Source organism: Manis pentadactyla, chromosome 2, assembly GCF_030020395.1.
Source record: "Manis pentadactyla isolate mManPen7 chromosome 2, mManPen7.hap1, whole genome shotgun sequence".
Classification (NCBI taxonomy): Eukaryota; Metazoa; Chordata; class Mammalia; order Pholidota; family Manidae; genus Manis; species Manis pentadactyla.
This window is the reverse complement of record NC_080020.1, coordinates 196,139,175-196,156,650: the sequence shown is the minus strand read 5'-3', so window position 1 is coordinate 196,156,650 and position 17,476 is coordinate 196,139,175. Positions and strand designations below refer to the sequence as shown.

Here is a 17,476-nt window from a genome sequence, read left to right as displayed (position 1 = left end):
CCCTTTAGCTCAAAGCAGCTCAGGGTGAACTGCTCAGGCACAGCTCAGCCTGGCCCTGATGAGCAGCCTCCTGGCCCTGATGCTGTTATTTACAAGCCCAGGCCCTTCTCTGAGTAGACAGGAAGCTAGGAGAGTAGTGCCTGGGCTCAGGCTTGCCAGCCTTCTTTTGAGCACTTTTTTCTTACCAGAGAAGGGTGCTTATTCAAGTACCCTAACAGCACAGTGTACATCTAGCGGTGGTATGGTAATTTCAAGTACGGGAACATGAATCTTCTGTACCACTATTAGTGTTACCTGGCAGAACAAATATACCAGCACTCACTCTTCTTTCCTTCGCAGGATGCCTAGGCAGTTATCTGGCTATCTCATAGCTTTACATCCTCTTCATCATCTTCCTGAATGTCTCCACATCACACCTGCTGCTTAAAAACTGCAAAATCCCCTGCATCTCACTCTCTTGGTGGCTGTTTTCCACATGCTTCTACTAAGCATTTTCCTTGGAAATCCTCAACCCTTTCATCAGAATGCACCTGTCAGTCTCACATCGTCCCATCCCCTAGGTGTAGTTCCACTTCCAAAAAGATGAGGTTGTCAGAGTCAATTGCTGTTTAAAATCAAAGTCAAAAGAAAATTTCCTTTCCAAATCTCCATGTCTCTTTTTCCTGATTGGGTTTGTTTTAATTGTGTTCAGTTATGGTCATAAATTGTTGAAACTAGGCTCTGTGAACAAATAATCCTCCTGTTAGCCAGGTCAAATTAATTGTTCAAGTTTTGTGACAGAGCATTTCACATATTTTATTAAAACTCAGATCTTTCTGTATACTGATAACTCTGCATTCTGTAACTTGGTCAAAAATAAATTCATCTCCCACATTTTCCTGGGGGTTGTATTTGGGAAGTCTCCCAGGTGGCATGGCCCTCCAGGTGTGAGAAGCACAGTGGGAGAACGCCCAAACTCCATCCAAAACTTTCCTAACTGGGTGTGCTGGGAAGGATGAGGGACTTACTCTCAGATTCCTGGAGGAGTCTCCTGGGCAAACTTCTGGTGCTGCTCCCCTCCACCCTGTCCTGCCTTCGTAAGCAGTGTGTTTAAGAACTTTGTGGGGCTCTGGTATCATTGTTCTGAATCACTTTGGACAGGTCTATATATGAGGAAGGTGTCAGACCCTGGGCTGAATGTATAGTTTGCAATTTTTGCTTGACTGTTTTGAAAACTACTCTCCCTTCCCTGCTGAAATCCATCAGTGTGTCTCTTTGCTCCTGAAAGAGAATTTAAACTCCTCTTTGTGGCCCCTCAATTCTGTATGATTTGCTCCTGCTCCATCTGCAGGTTTATTTCATAACAATCTTCCCCTTGCTGATGACCCTCCAGCCACACTGGCCTCTCTCTCTCTCTCTCTCTCACTTCCTAGAGCTTATCAACTTCTCTTCTTTCCCAACTCAGGACCTTTGCGCATGTTGCTCCCTCTTTCTGTAATGTGCTTCCCCTCACTGTTGCCACAATGGACTCCTTGTCATCCTTTAGGCTTAGCCTAACTATCCTCTCCTCAGTGAGGCTATTCCTGAACACCTAATTAACCTAAAGTCAGTCACTCCCCTGTATGCTGGCAGATTCCAGTAGTGGGTTATTTCCTTAATAGACTATCTCTATCTGCAGTAAGTTCATTTATTTACCTGCCTTTTTCTCTGTTTCCTCTGCTAGAACAAAAACTTCATGAGGTCAGGGACTGTTTCTAGTGTACCATTTTAGGCCCAGCCCCTAACATAGTGACTAATTAATCAGTGATGCTTAATGAATGTTTGTTGAATGAATAAATGAAATAAATTTATTTGTGTTCTTGGGTTCCTCTTTCTCGAAACGTGAGGTGTGGGGATACTGAATCTTTACTGAACTTTTCCAAGTCCACACCTGTTTTGGCATCTTTGAAGCAGCTGAGACACTGCTGACCAATGCCCTCCTTTCTAAAGTCCTATTTCTCCTGACCTCCCAAGGATATACTTACTCTCTTGGTTTTCCTTCTACCTCTGTTTGCTTTTGCTTCTCTTCTTCATCTCTTGTTTTATCCCCAACTTTATATTCAGTTCTCTTATTTTTCCCCTTTGCCCAGGTGACCTCAGCCAAGTAGTAAAGTAAGGACTTTAGCCACCCCCTCTATTCAGATCTCTCTGACACCTGTGTCTCCAGCCCTGGCCTGCCCCTTTCAGCCCTCTGTCCCCCCTGCTAACAGATGAACCTTCTTTAAGCATCCCCCCAAGCTTCCCATCCCAGAACTTTCAATGGTTTCTCATTTTCTACAGAAGAGAGTCCAAATTCTTTAGCATCTCAGGCTCTTCCTGCTTCTCCCTAACCCACATCTAGAACTTTCTAAAAGGCACTGTTGCTTATCTATGACCATATCCCACGCTTCCTCCCCTGTGCCTTTCTTTTTGTGGTCCTCTGTCCAGAATGCATTTTCCATCTATCTTTGCCTGTCCAAGTTAGTCCCAACTCAAAGTCTGTCTCTCTCATGAGGCTTTGAAATCCTAGAGGACTTTACCTCTCTAAAGGCAGGCATTGTGCTTTGTGTTCTTAGTTACCACTTAGTGTACAGTTCATATACCATTTGGAGATGCTTCTTCCCAGGCAATAAGCTCCTGCAGGTGAACACTAGGGTGTATTCATTTTCCTTTTCCCTCAAAATATAGCATGTTCCTTCAAATACAGCTCATGCTTGGCAAACACTTGTTCAGTGAGTAATGTAATGAGGCATCTGAAAGCACAGTGCAAGGGGAGGATAGGCTTGTGATTTAAATTTGGCAGACACAGGTTTAATTGGCTAGAGTGAACCCTTTGTTAAACTCACATCAACAAGAAAATGAGGAAAAATTCACTGCATGATAGGAAGGACAACTTTTAAAAAGCTACCATTTCTTGAGCACTTAGTATGTGCCAGATGCTGCTAGGAGCATAAAAATATAATCTTGTTTACCATTCACCATTCATTCATTCATGATTAATGAGCAACGTAATGCAATAAATAATAAATAGCACCTACTCTGTGTTGGGTACTGTGTTAAGTACTGAGGATACAAAAGAGACCATTTCATTTTGGTGGGGTATCCTCAAAACAAGCCCATTAGCAGCTCCATTTAGATGAGAACACTGTGACTTAGATAGGTTAACTTGATCAAGGTCAAACTGATAAACAGTAGGACTGGAGTTTGAGACCCAGTCAGTGACTCTTAGATCTGTTCTCTTAGCCACCAAGCTGTAGAGCAGGTATTATTATAATATGGTCTTTGGTTTATATTGATAGTTAAATAGCATATTATATAGATTAATGCAACTCACCTTCAGATGGGCAGCATCAACATCTCCTGGGGGCCTGTTAAAATTTCAGATTCTCGGGCCCTACCCTGGGCCTGGTGAAGCAAAGTGTCTGGGGTAGGATCTGGAAATATGTGTTGTAACAATCTCCATGCTATTCTTATATATGTTAAAATTGGAGAAGTACTGGTGTAGACCATGGTTTATACAACTTATTTATTATTAAAAACCTTTCGTTTGTTATTTTCCTTAATTTTGGCTTCAGTTGAGCTTTTGATGTCCTGTTAGTTTTTATTACACACAATATATAGGGTGATATTCCTCACCTGTACTTGTTATGATTCAAATGGCCCTAGTCCAGCATGCTTTGTGAGTGAGCCACTCTTCTGGAAAACGACCCATAGAAAGGAGAGGTTGAGAACAATGAAGGGAACAGTAGGGATGCTCCCCTTCAGTTAAAGGCTGTTAACACTGGGACTGGGATAGGGTGTGGTGAAAATGCAAGACTCCCAAACCTTGTGGAAAATGGGCAACCTACCCCCAGCAGGAGGGTGATGGGACTGTGAGTGGGCCTATTGTGGTTGATTATGCTAATAAATGATGTTACCTGGTTTCTCTTGAGTGGGGCCAGGGGGAGAACTTCTTCACTGAAATCGTATTGCCTCTAACAAGCCATCAGCCTGAGTGAGGGAGCTAGAGACCAAATCTGAGATAGCGGAGACTAAAGTAGGGTGTTGAATATTTCAGCAAACTGTCAACTTCAATGTATCGAGGCTGCATATGTCTTTGAAATCAGGGTGCTCTGGGGTTTTCAGCCAGCCAGTTGCCTAGTAACATGCATGAAACACTGAGGACTAGCCACTTGAAAGTTTATTTTTGTCCTGAATTAGTTGCTGAAGATTGAATGTGATCTGGTAGCCTGAGTAATATTTCATTTTTATTCATGAGCTGGGAAAATAAGCACATACTTACAGGGAAATCAGTGTTGTCCCGTTGAATGCATGACTTTGTATTTCTTCAAATCCATTTCCATACAGTTTGCTGAAGAGGGAAGAAAGAGGGTTTAGGAATGAGAGAAACAGTTTGGAGTCTCACATTCTTCTTTCTGTGACATTTGTTGCCAAGAGAATTATTGGCTATTCATAGTATCTAGCTCAGTTTCTCTTTAACATTTTTGATTCTATGGGCCTGGTTAGATGAAGCCTTTTTTTTTTTTTTGCTCTAGTTTGTCTCAACCTCTATTACCAGTACCACCACCAATTTATTAAGTACTTATTAAGTGCCAGATACTGGATCAGCCAGTACACTGTATTTTATGGTTTAGTCCTTATTGTCATTTCCATTATTCTGATAAGAAACCTAAGCCTCAGGGTTGTTGTGTAGTTTGCTTAAAGTCAAAGAAAGCAGTGATAGAGTTGGAATTTGAGGCAGAGCTGTCTGACCAGCTCTCCTCTGGGTCTATCGGCCTGTGTGGGCACATGGGCTTTCCGGGTTGCTCAAAGCTCAGGGCAGAGGAAGCCTCCAGTACTGAGTTAACTTTTCTTTTTCTTGGATTTCTTAGGTGCAATCAGCATTTTACAAAATGAAATAGAACAGAATAGAACAAAACAGAAAACATTAAGAGTGTGTTGCATATAATTAGGATATTTATGGAATTTAGTTCCACCATTTTTGATGTTATGTACATATAGGCATACATATACATATATGTGTGTATTTACATATATGTCTGCCCAGAATGAGATAAAGTGGCTCTTTAGAACACAGATGCTGGCAAATGTTACAGCCAGAAAAGAGCTTGGAAAGAATCAAATGGTGTTCCTTCATTTTACATAGAAGGATATAGGCTCAGAGAGGACAGTGACTTTTCTAAAGCCCACTATAGGCAGAAATGGGACCAGAAGACACTTTTTCTGGGGTTACTTCTAGCATACCAGTTTTGATGGTTGTTTTTACTTTTCTTCCCCAAGATACCCCATGTCCCCTCTTCTTCTTCCTATGGGGCTGTGTTTGATACCATGTTCCTGGTGTGGCCTTTCCTGGCTGCCCTATTTAAAATGCCATCCTCACCTCACCTAGTATCCTAGCATTCCCTGTTTCCCCTTCTCTGATTTGTTTTCCTCTGTTACTTTATTAACATCTGACCTATGATTATATTATACTTGTCTATTGTCAGCCTTCTCCAGCAGAATGTAAGCTTCATGAGAGCAAGGATTTCAAACTGTTTTGTTCATTGCAGAATCCCCTGCATCTAGAATAGTGCCCAGCACCTGAGAGCATTATGTTAATATACGTTAACTGAATTGGATGGACAAATGGAAATAAGATGAATTTCTTTTTGTAAATCATAGCCAAGCAAATTTGAAAGCCATAGTCTTAAATAGAAATATTTATCTAAGTTCTTTATGAACAATGATGTAAGATTTAAATGAGAAAGGGTTGGGGTAATGGTATAAAATTAAGCTCCTGCATTTGGCAAGACCCTAGCTTCTCCTTATAGGGTTGATGGCAGCTGTCAGGGACAGGCTTGGTAGTGTGATTTGAGAAACAGTTTAGATGACATATTCTCCACCTGCTCCTGTTCCAGGTGGCTGTTATCCATAAGGTTCCTCTAGCCTTTGTTTAGTAAAACGAGCATTGAATTTTCCCCTTGTGGTGTAGGTGGTAGGTGTAGGTGTATGTGTTTAGTGTGTATGTGTACAATATGAATGATTAGTGTGTGTGTGTGTGTGTGTGCGTGTGTGTGTAAATCTCTTTCCATCAACCCACAGCATACCTTAAACAAACAAGCATATAAATAAATATAGGTGGGACTCAATGTTGAAGCATGATATTTGAACACTGAAGTTCAGAAAATACAGAGATTACAAAATAATTAGCAAAGTCTCCTTATTAGATTGAGTTCAGAGAGAGCAGGGAAGTACATTTGATTCATTTTGTAAACCCCCGGGTCTCAGAACGCTTACGGCTGCCAGCAGTTGCTCAGTCAGGCTGTCATGTGCTTCTGGAATAGTTCTGACTTTATAGCTTCACACATGAGCTCTTAACTATATTCTGTAATGGATTATTGGATGCCATTTTTCAATAGTTTTCCTTTCCCATTTATACTGTAGAATCTGAGGGAATAGGTACTTGGTTTATCCCTGTTGTCTTACATAAGTACATACAACCTTCTTGCCTTCTTAACAGCTCAGTCCCACTAGAATTCTTTTTTTATTTTACACTTAGATTATAATTTTTCACAGTCTCTTACCATGTTGGGGGTTGAATTCCTTTATAGCAATCTCTTTAAGATTAAAGAATCATACCGGTCTTTTCTCTAAACGTCTTTGAAACTGGATTTCTTAGAGTGTAGGCTGATGTTTGTCAAAGCTTTCTCCTCCATCCAGTGAACCAGAATCACCTGGAACTCCTAGCCAAAAATGTAGACTGACCAAGTGTGCTGCAGACCTATGGAATCAGAATCTGGTAGTACTATCAAGGAACATGCACTTTTATAATAAGCTCTCCCAGTGAGTGTTGGGCATTCCACTTTGGGACCACTTGTCCTAGGGTATGTCAAAGGATGATATGCCCTTGTCATTTTGACAGTGAAAATCACATGATCTATTGGACAGAACTGAGTCCATAGTCTAGTTTCCTTATGGCATTTTCAACCTTCTAAGTGATGGAGCAAGAAAAAGTAGACCCTACTCTGTTTTAGCAAAGCAAAGCTGCCAGCAGTTGTCTGTATCCCGTCACTCTTACATGCTCCCTGGATCCTAGTTTTGATACTTATTATAGTTTTATATACTTTTTTTGGTGTGGGGCTTACAATGTTATTGCTCTAAGTGCAGCCTCATGGTTAAATCTGCAAGCCCTGAGCTCAAGTGCCTGGGCTTGACTCCCAGCTCTGCTATTTGTGAGCTGAGTTGCTTTGGGTAAGTTACTTAACCTCTCTGTGTCTCAACTTCCTAATCTAAAAATAGGGATGATGATAATAATAGTATTCACTTCAAAAGGCTGTTGTAAGGTTTAAAACAGTAAACATCTATTAAGCCTTTAGAAATAGGTCCTGGAACACAGAAATGTTTAATGTCCTGTTCCTCTGATTATATTTTATAGTAGCTTCCAGCTCTCTGACCAGAACAGGACAGATTCCATTCTCTGGACAGGATTTCTATGAAATGCAGCAACTTGTTTAATTGAACTATTGTTCTCCTCCACTGGGATAGAGGCTTTTCTGTTCTAGGTAGAGCAGATTAGTTCAGTGGCCTGGGCTGCTCTAAATATACTCACTCTTTGAAGGCTCTTAACCACTTTTGGTCTGTGTTGGCATCATTGACATTTTTTTTCTGGATTTTTTTTTTCATCTCTCTATCTCTTTTTTCCTTAATAGCCCGGGTCCTGCTTGTCCCAACTTTCCAAAGAGCACAGCTCATTGTTGCCTTTTCAGCTGCTGCTCTATGGCTTTGTTCTTACCAGTCACTCACAATAGAATTTGCTGCCTTGTTTTGATTAAAAGAGTGCCTTCCTTACTTTAGAGAAATTACAAATGCTGAGAGAGAGAGACCTCATGCTGTCAGGCCTGCACAATGCTTTAAACACCCCTTAAAACATCTGGAGAGTCACTTCAGATAACTTTTTTTCCCCAAAAACATCATGGTGTCAAAATTAAATGTGGAGGGCTTTCTTTGCCTTGAGGATGCTGTCACAGGTACAGAAATTAATTTTTTCCCATCTCCTATATTAGAATAGCTGCACCTCACTTTAAAGCATTGTCTGGGCTCTCTATTCAAATGTCAGTAATTGTGACTCAAACAGAGAAAATGTCACCTTTTTATTCAAAATAAGATTCAGGCTTTAGAACTTAATCACAGATGATACTCTAATTCTGAATGCTGCCTTATAACAAACTCCAAATATTCCTGGGCTCTAAAAGCATTTATGAGGTTATTTTAACAGTATTAGACATTCTGCCATAGTTACCTCTTGGATCACGTAGCCACCTAGTTTTTGGATGATTTCAAAGAAGAAAGCTTATTTTATGTTTGCAGATTCTCAGGGTCCCAAAAATTGGCCCCATTGCTGAAGGGCAAGGCATACTATATTAGAAAATATAATAGTAGTATATCTATAAGCAAATGACTATACAAACACCTAAAGAAGAGGGATCCTAAATTTACTCCTTTATTTACCATGTGGTACTACACTGAAGTCCTCGTCTATCTCAGCAAGTCGTCATGTATGAAGATACTTCTTTAGTGGGTGGCTTGGCAGTGGTTATATGGATAACTGTCAGTGACTATTACTGTATGCTGCCACACCCCTAGCTTTGAATGTTCATCAGAACTCCCCCATTTCTGTGGGGTTCACAGTCTCTATTGCAAGGAACCCTGTCTGTGATAAGGGCAGACCTCCTGCCTTTCAGCAGCACTGAGTTTTTATGTTTCCTTTCACCTCAGCCAAGTTCATGTCAACTTATATGATTTTACCATATGTGATAATAAGGTGACAGGCTTCAAAGAAAATGATGACAGTAATGGATTATAACATTGAATAAAATTTTTGAAAAATCCCCATTCCATAGTGATACTTAAAAAGAGAGTGCAAGAGACAGAGAGGAAAAGGGAAAAAAAAGACATCCTCTTTTTTACAGAAGAGTGTCACTAGTAAGTGTAAAGGAATGATAAAATTTGAACTACCATTTTGCATGATGTCATTAAATTCATTTTTGTTTTCTTAGGTGTAATGGTGTAGTTACGTAGACTGTCCCTGTTATGGGGAGATGTGTGCTGAAGTATTTAGGTATTAAGTGTCATGATGTCTACCTAAACTCCTTTTAGATGATTTGGCAAAAGGGAAATGCATTGTATATATGTACGTACATAGAGGTGGAGTGGGTATGGCAAGCTGTTAATACTTGGTGAACCTATGTAGTGTATGTAGGGTGTGGGTGTCCATAGTATAATTTTCTCCATTTGTCAGATAAAAACTTCAAAATAAAAATATTTAAGAAGAGGTAATTAGACATAATGGTTTTGGGGTAGTCTAAAACAACTGGCTTGCTGAATATTAGCTTTTAATTGTGGCAGTACAATATAGTTGACACAATGCGATTGAGTTTGCACAAGGAGTGTAGTAGTCCCATTGGACAGAGACGTAGGCATGTTGAGGTGGCATGACTTGACTAAGGCTGATTAGATGCAGAGCCTGGACCAGAACCCTGGCTTTCATTTCCAAAACCCAGTGGTCTCTCCACTGTGGCCTGTCCAGGTGCCACCTGGAATCTTGTCATCCTTTGTCAGGCTTCCCTTCCCTGAACAATTTTAGAGAATCAGTTGCCATAACCTTTCCTTCTCTTTGTGGAGTTCAGTTGTGAATCAAAGTTGTCTCTTTATTGAGACTTTGAGGCTGGTATGACCAGTCATCTAGAATATTTTAGAGGTAGCACAGCCAATTCCTACTTGCTCAGGGGGTACATTTCAAAGTGGCTCTTGAGGAGATTTAATGAAAAGTTAAAGTGGCTATAAAGGGATGTAAGAGTATAATGCATAGTTTTAGCATTAGCCCCACTGAGCTTCTCCAGCATCAAGTGAAGAGTTTTGTTTTCATTAAATAAGCTCACAGTTGGTAAAGATTTGGGTGGGGGTAGGGCAGGAAAGGTTCCACAAAAATCAAAATCTCAAATACTATTAATAATGAAGAGAGAAGGCTTGCTTTCATTATTTTCTAATTAGGGAGTTGAACTATATAGCTGAGAAAATAAGGCTTTCCTTTTTAAGGGTAATACCCTTTTTCAGGCAGGGTGCTCCACAGGATCCTTTGCTTACAGAAGGGCCCATTCAGCTGAGAACAAGTGCCAAGTAAATGACTAATCACTCCCTGTCTAGATGAAGGGCCAAGAGTGAGGTGGGGGACAGAAGCACAGTGCCCCCACAGGCGCTCTGGGAGAGATGGATCAGCAATCCTCATTAACTTCAGAGGTGGGGCAATTACACCCTGCTGATAGGCACTATTCTTCTTAAAATCATAACTAACGTTAAGTTAATGGCTCCATAATGGAAGTACTGTGCAGCTCTTGTGTGCACATGCTGAAATGTGACATGTGAAAAGGAACCTGGTCGTTCTTTGAGTTTGTTGGGTTGGCCCTGTCTTGTGAGCTCCTAGAATGCTGTGGATTATCCCAACATTCGTTTTGTTGATCTTCCTCTATGTCTTCTGCCCTTTCATTCCAATTCCATTCCACTCCTTTCACTGTACATTTACCTGGGAGGAGTATCTATTGGTTCCTGATTATTTTTATATTTAGGTAAAAATCAGAGGAAGTCTTGGCTATTTGTGATCATTGGATAAAGGCTACTCAATCAGGTGCTTTCCTCTTATTTTGGATTTCCTTCTAAGCCTTTAACCCTTCATCCCAGCATTCAAGACCCTTGCAACCTGGTGTTCCCTTCATTCCTTCCATTTTCCTGAACATATTTCCCATTCCTTAAGCAGGATGTTTCCTCCCAATGAGTAAGACTCATCCTATTTTCCCCCTTCCCACAGCCATGCTTTTGCTCATGCTGTCCCTTCTCTTGGATTACTTGCTCCCTTTTTCTTGGTATGTGGTGTCACATAATGGTTAAGACCATGACTCTGGAGCCAAATTGGGTCTAAATCCTGACCTCAGGCAAATTACTTAACCTCTCAATGCCTTGGTTTACTCATCTAAAAATGGAGCTGATCGTCCCTGCCTCATAGGATTGCTGTGAGACCTAAATGAATTTTGAAAAAAATGTTCTTAAAAACAGAGCAGACATTTAATAAGTGCTGTAAAATATTTAGCTGCTATTATCACACTTATCCATACAAATGTTACTGATCCTATGTGGTCTAACTCAAGGCTCAGTTCCTCCATGTAGTCTTCTCCGACTTCTCCAGCCAAGGAGGACTTGCCTAAGACTTCTCATTCCTATACCACATGGTCTCACAGTGAATATCTACTGCTTACATTATACTTTCATTATTTCATGTTTCCGCCCATAATTTCTCAATTGCCTCATAATTGAGATTATGAGCTTCTTGAAGACATGGGTGTTACATATCTTTTGTGTTCTCAATAAAGACATGGAAGACCCCAAATCCTAAGGCATGCAGTACCTCCCCATTCAGTGTTTGCTCTGTAAATACAGTTTCTGGTGGGGGACATGATAAATGAGTAGTTCCAGATCCATATGCAACAGTGATTTGGAAACACTTTATAAACAGCTGGAAGAGCTGTAGTGTGTAAGGGAAGTGTAGGGATAGTAGACGAGTTTTCTTAGGATTTATAGTCTCCTTCCTAGTGTTCATGAGTTGCAAGTAAAGAATTCGAGTTACTTTGAAATATTTTTTTTCTGGTTGTTGCTCTTTATTTTTTTTTATTGCAGCACTCTGAGCCAGGGCTGCATTGGCTATAACTTTATAACATGATAATTATATGTGTTGAATTATACTCACACAAAGTAAAAGTATTATACAATACAGCATACTATTGATACCAATTTTTAGAATCTATTGATAGAAAAGAGAGTCCTCTGAGATGGCCTCTTCTCTTGCTTCACAATTGCCTCCGAATTTCAGGGTCATCAGTGCATGGTCTCTCTTTCTTTAAGGGAAAGCTCATTTATTGCCTCATCACTATCATGTCATTGGGCTACACACAAAGAGAAAGAGTGAGAGGGGGGCTACACACAAAGAGAAAGAGTGAGAGGGATATGGATGTGGGGAGCAGAATTGCATATGGGTCACTGGTCACTGGGCTCTGGATATAAATGAGACATGGTACCCAGCACACTCCTCCTGAACGGTGGGGCAAAGGAGCATGTCCCATGAAGATGGCAGGGATCCCAGAGGGAAAGAAGTCAGGCAGGTTTGCAGTGAAGAGAATGGGTTGGATTTTCTTAGTATAAGGTTCCTTAAACTTTAATGTACATGTGAATCAACTGGGGACAGGCAGAAATGCAGATTCTGAGTCAGTAAATGTGGGGTGTGCCTGAGAGTCTGCATTTCTAACCAGCTTTCTGAAGATGCAGTGGATGCTGGTCCATGGGCGTTACTTTGAATAGCAAGGCCTTAGGAAAGCATGAAAGTGATAGGGCCCATGAGCCTGGTAACCTGATGAGGGACTGTCAAATAAAAAGATATTATTTTCATATATTAAGGGATGTAGGGAATGAGCATAGACAGTGTTGCCTCAGAAGCAAAATGAAAAATCAGAGAGAGAGACAGAAGAGTCCATTGATCAAATACTCTACCTACTTGGAGAATATCCTTCTGAACTAAAGTATTCTCAGTTGAAACTTGAAATTTCTGTGTTTTCTGTTAACCAGGACAGCCACTCCCCTCCAGGCTGTCTATTCCCAGCTTCAAAGCATTCCACTGATGCAGTGAAAAATTTCATCATTTGAAAATTTGGTCACTGAAAATCCTCAGAGCCCATTTGATTAATTTCAGACTGAGTGGGTTGGTTGTCATGTGAATATATGACCCATCATGATCCATCTGTGATCCCACACAACTCCTGTCACCACTGGCATAGTAGGTCACAAAGAATATCATCTGCAAGTGAGAAACATGGTAAAAGACAAGAAAAAGCTTACCTCAAGCTAGAAGTGAGAATAGAAAGAGTCTATATGGCAGAATATGAATCTGGGAGTTTACTCACAGTGTTATGGACTCGTTATTCATCCCTTGAAAAGCATTTCCTGGTATGGTGGTTATGTGTAAGTTATCACAAATTTCCCTTGAGGAATGAAACAAGAAATATTTACTTTCCAAATTTTAGCTGCAAATAGGAAACTGTTATGCATAGCAATCAGTGTAGTACTTACAGAATGAAATTAAATTCAGAGGAGAAGATCTTCGTAACATCTGGAAGCTTTCGGATGCCTGTGTTACAAATGCTCCTGTGATTTGGCCCAGGGTGGGGATGCGGCGCAGAGTATATAAAAGTGATTGTTATTGAGACATAAAGATAAAAGCAGTAGAAGGGCACTTTGCAAATACTGTTTTCACATTAAATGAAAAAATACTGAGTTTGGTTTTATCAGTAACACTTTCAGCTGTTGAAGGTTGTCAGCATTTCATAGTGTCTAACACCATGGGAGAAGTTGCTCTAATGACTCTTATTTAGAGATCTAGGGGCTAGGACTAAACTTTCAGGTCTTTTTCATTTATGTTTATATTTCCAGCCTGTCTTTTCCTATTATATCAATTGTATTTTCCTATGGTATTGCATTCCATTTCCTCTTGGTACTTAATTTATTTCCTCCTGTTGATAATTCTAGAAAGCATCCCTCTTTGGAGGCATCCTTACTTTGGAACAGGTTTTAACTCGGATGCTTCAGAAAGATGACTGATCTCCATGTGAGAAAATCATATCCTTCATTATTAAAAATCTCCCTTTATTTAGCTACTTTGTGATTCAGAAAGTTCTTTCTTCTATCTCTCTGAAATTATTAAACATTCTTTTGGTTATTGGAGCTTCTTGAGGGTCCCCTTTTTTTCCTCTCACCTTTTATTTGAACTTCAAAGAAGAGAGAGGCTTCAGTGATAGGTTAAAGTGAAGGATATTTTATTACACAAAAATGGGACCCCTTTAGAGGAGTCCAGGCATCTGGATTTTCCCCAACCAAGCTTTAAATTCACCAGCCATGGACAGTTGACAGAGAACTCTGGAAAACTGATAGGAACTTCCTGGCACCATGGAAACAATATGAGGGAGCCAGGTCTCTTTTTTGGCCCTGTCTGGTTCTCCTCTTTCCTGTTCCCCTAGACCACACTGAGTCCTTGCCCTGTCTGTGGCTGGTGACAGCAGTGACAGCAGTGTGCGTTTAGACTGCAGGGCATACTGGAGTTACGGGAATATCCGGTTTTGGGGGTAAAAATGCTATTTAATAAAGACAATGATTCTTAGGGGCTACAGCAGTTAAGTTTGGTTCTGGGATTTTCTTTAGAGGAGGTCCTGAGACCCTGGGGATGGAAATGGTGGTTGATGCTGCAGATGCTTATGGGTCCTGTAGACCCCTTGGAGGTCTGGAAAAGCAGAACACCTGGGTCAGGAATAGTCCAGCATTAGAGTTGACAAAGGAGCCACTCTCGTGTCAGCAGCAGCTCCCATAGGGGTCCCAGAGCAAGACTGTGCAGATGACATGGAACACCAAAGAAATGTCCCCCCGACCCTGTCTCCCTCTTTTTTTTGCAAGTGGTAGCAGTTGTGGACTACCCATCCTCTGCAGACTTTATGAAATTTATCAGGAAGAAGAGAGAGAGAGAGAGACATCTATGTTAGAGGGAATTAAATTTTGTGTGTGTGAATAAGTAATTACCTGTTATGTGAGAAGATGCATAGTGGTAAATTTGTGGATTATATCAAGTTTCAGGAATTTTGGTTTTGCTGGAGTATAATGGTATTTAACTTAGAATTCTTACTAGTGGTCTTAATAAGAGTTAATAGGAAATAGAAAAAAATGATTTAGTTTATATGTCACATTGCCTACCTCAATGAAATACTTAAAAAGTTTTCAGTTAATGAATGAATGATCAAATGAGGTAAAGGAGATCAGTAATTCTCAACCAGGGATGGGGGTCATACCAGACTTCACTCTCCCACTTTCACCTATGCTCTGTCTAGATGTAGACCACCTTACCTTAGAGTTTCTGACTTAGCCTTCTTAAAATGTTATAACCTCCCCACTCCATTCCCACCAACAGCTTTAAAAATCACTGCAAAGGGGTGATATTCTTCTTGTGTGTTTGGGACAGAGAAAATGTTGGGAACCACTTAGACATATTCAAAAGCACCCAGCTTGGTGGCTGACAGGAAATACAGATTTAATTTTAATCAGACTGCTGAAGCACACATACAAATAATGCTAAGTTTATAGTTTAATTTTTTTTCCAACCTTTTAATTGTTTTTTCATCAGACTCTCATATTCCCCTCCCCAGTTGCTTAAAAAGGAAAATTCCTTACAGATATTTTAACCGGGGAAGATTTGTAAATGCTCCAGTCTCAATGTACTCTAGGTTTTTGGTGTTCTGGATTAGTCTGTAAAGAGAGAGGGAAAAACAGGCAGCAGTTTAATAGATGTGTATTATTTGGAATTTACAAGACCATGGATGCTGGTTGAAAATGGCATCAACAAAGTCAAGTGACGTTCATATGCTTTAGAGGAGCACCTGAGACCCTCTAAATGGGATGGAAATGGCATGGTGAGAGACAGTTGGCTATTGCCTGCAAGCTCTGCTCTCCACCTCTTTCTGAGGCTGGTGTGAGCATCATAGCTGGCAGTATGTGCCATCCCCTACCCCCAGATCTGGAGCCTGTACCAATACCCAGGGCTCCTGGCCAAGTCAGCTCTGCCATGGAACCTGAGGGTAATGGGAGATTCTGCTCCCAGGAGAGATGAGCAGATTGGCTACTCTCCCTTGAAGGCCAACTGGTCTTCCTATTGGGCCAGCAGCCACACTGACCAGTTATCCAGATGGGCACTCAGTCTTTGAAATAGCCCAAGGCAGAGTCCAGAGGCTTGAATTTTGGGGACTTAACACCCATCCTAAAGATAATTTGTTTCATGATAATGCCTGCTCTGAGCTAGTGTTCCCTTCTGTAAAATTGGAATAATAATACGTACTCTCACTAACTCATAGGTTGGTAGGTACTGAGTCATAGAATAGGTAGAGATAATGTACAAGGCAGGGCTTTGCAAAGTATAAAAGTACAGCCATAACAACATAGTGGTCTTAGTACCCTTCTTCCTAGTTCCCCAGTGACCTGACCCTTTAAGAAATAGCCACGTTTGCCAGATCATGTCTACTTTAGATTCAGTAAAAGGTTGGTAAATGCCTTTGGCTTTCTTAACCCATGCAATAACCACCTGAGGAAAAGATAATTACCCTTCTATAGAGAAAATACAGTGTAGTGGTTAGATGGACAGACTCTGGAGTCAGCATGGTTATATATATGGTTTTACTAATTGTCTGACCTTGGATATACCAGTTAAGGCTCAGTTTCCTCATAGGGCAGTTTTGTAGAGTAAATAAGCATATCTGGTCCACAGTAAGGCCTCAGTCATGGTAACAATTATTTTTATAGTTGAAATCAGGAAGTGATTTGTCTCTAGTCACACACCTGAGAGGCAGCAGAACTTAGAAGTGAACTCAGTTTTTCTGAATCTAAGTCTAGTGCTTATTCCGCCTTACTATAGTTACTTGTCATTTGCCTATTTACATCTTGTATATCCTTTTGATTCATTATAAGTGAGTGTTGTTTTGTTGCAATTATTTTTACAACAGTTGAGTCAAGCAATTATGGGCCACATAAAGCATGTAGGTAAGATGGAAGGAACTTTTACCTCTTAAGGATCTTTTGGGGTCTGACCTTAGACCACTCATCCATCCACCTATTCATCCATCTATCCATTCATCTAGCCATCCATCCACTCATTCAACAAAATTTATTGAGCTCCTACAAGTGCTAGGCATTGTTCTAGGTGCTGGGCATACACCTAGCTAAGCAAAGCAAAGAGCCTGTATGGAGCTAACATCCTAGCCTCAGGGCCTTCCTTGGGAAAAGTTCATAAACTTTCCCTTAGAGCACTTTATTTTTCTTTCTGTTGATAAATGTTTCTTTGCATCATGAGCAGATTTATTTATCTATCTTAAGCTGCTCCGGTGGTTCTCAGTATAAGCTGTGCTTCAGCACCAGTTGGAAGTCTGTTAAAACTGCAGTTTTCCAGGTCTGGAATAAGACTCTCATCTATAATAGTAATAACCCTTCATGAACTTCTACTTCACAGCCAAGTCCAGACTATACCTTTTGTTAGTTTTGATTATTAATTAGTATTAATCTTAAATACCCTTTATTTTTTATTTCTGCATGATCATTCGGTGAGTTAGTCTCATCAGCCTGGCTGCACTGTCATCCTGAGGGGGAGATTCCTATTTTACCTCCTCTGTATACTAGCAGGTTGGACATGTGGTGGGTACTCACATACTTAGCAACTAATTATTCTCTTCAGATAATTGTGAATTGGACCATTCATAGGGAGGCCTTGTGGTATAGGGGGAAATGCACAGGCTTTGAACAAAGGCCAGGGTTTAATCCCAGCCCTGCCATTGTCTAATGTGCCATATTGGTTAAATTACTAACCGCTCTGAGCCTC

General features: G+C 40.6%; 2 protein-coding genes across 5 annotated transcripts in view; one reads left to right on the top strand and one right to left on the bottom strand.

The window, feature by feature from the left end:
• Positions 1-1,281, top strand: part of GTF2A1L (general transcription factor IIA subunit 1 like) — a 59,445-nt gene extending 58,164 nt beyond the window's left edge. Inside the window, exon 8 of the mRNA XM_036925880.2 lies at positions 340-1,281. Within this exon, the coding sequence (XP_036781775.1) occupies positions 340-348 (9 nt within the window). The 3' untranslated portion in view covers positions 349-1,281. The remainder of the gene's footprint in view (positions 1-339) is intronic.
• LHCGR (luteinizing hormone/choriogonadotropin receptor) overlaps positions 1-17,476 on the bottom strand; it is a 55,743-nt gene that overhangs the window by 17,954 nt on the left and 20,313 nt on the right. For 3 of the 4 annotated variants that reach the window (XR_008995850.1, XM_036925876.2, XM_036925875.2), the window contains exons 4-7: positions 15,286-15,360; positions 13,144-13,218; positions 12,978-13,055; positions 4,280-4,348 (exon numbers count right to left, since the gene is read on the bottom strand). Coding sequence is in view for 2 of the 4 variants with exons in the window: in XM_036925876.2 (XP_036781771.2) it covers positions 4,280-4,348; positions 12,978-13,055; positions 13,144-13,218; positions 15,286-15,360 (297 nt within the window). In the remaining 2 variants the exon portion in view is untranslated. Of the gene's footprint in view, positions 1-4,279; positions 4,349-6,615; positions 7,290-12,977; positions 13,056-13,143; positions 13,219-15,285; positions 15,361-17,476 lie in introns of those variants that run through there. The other variant, XM_057497230.1, reaches the window with a different exon arrangement.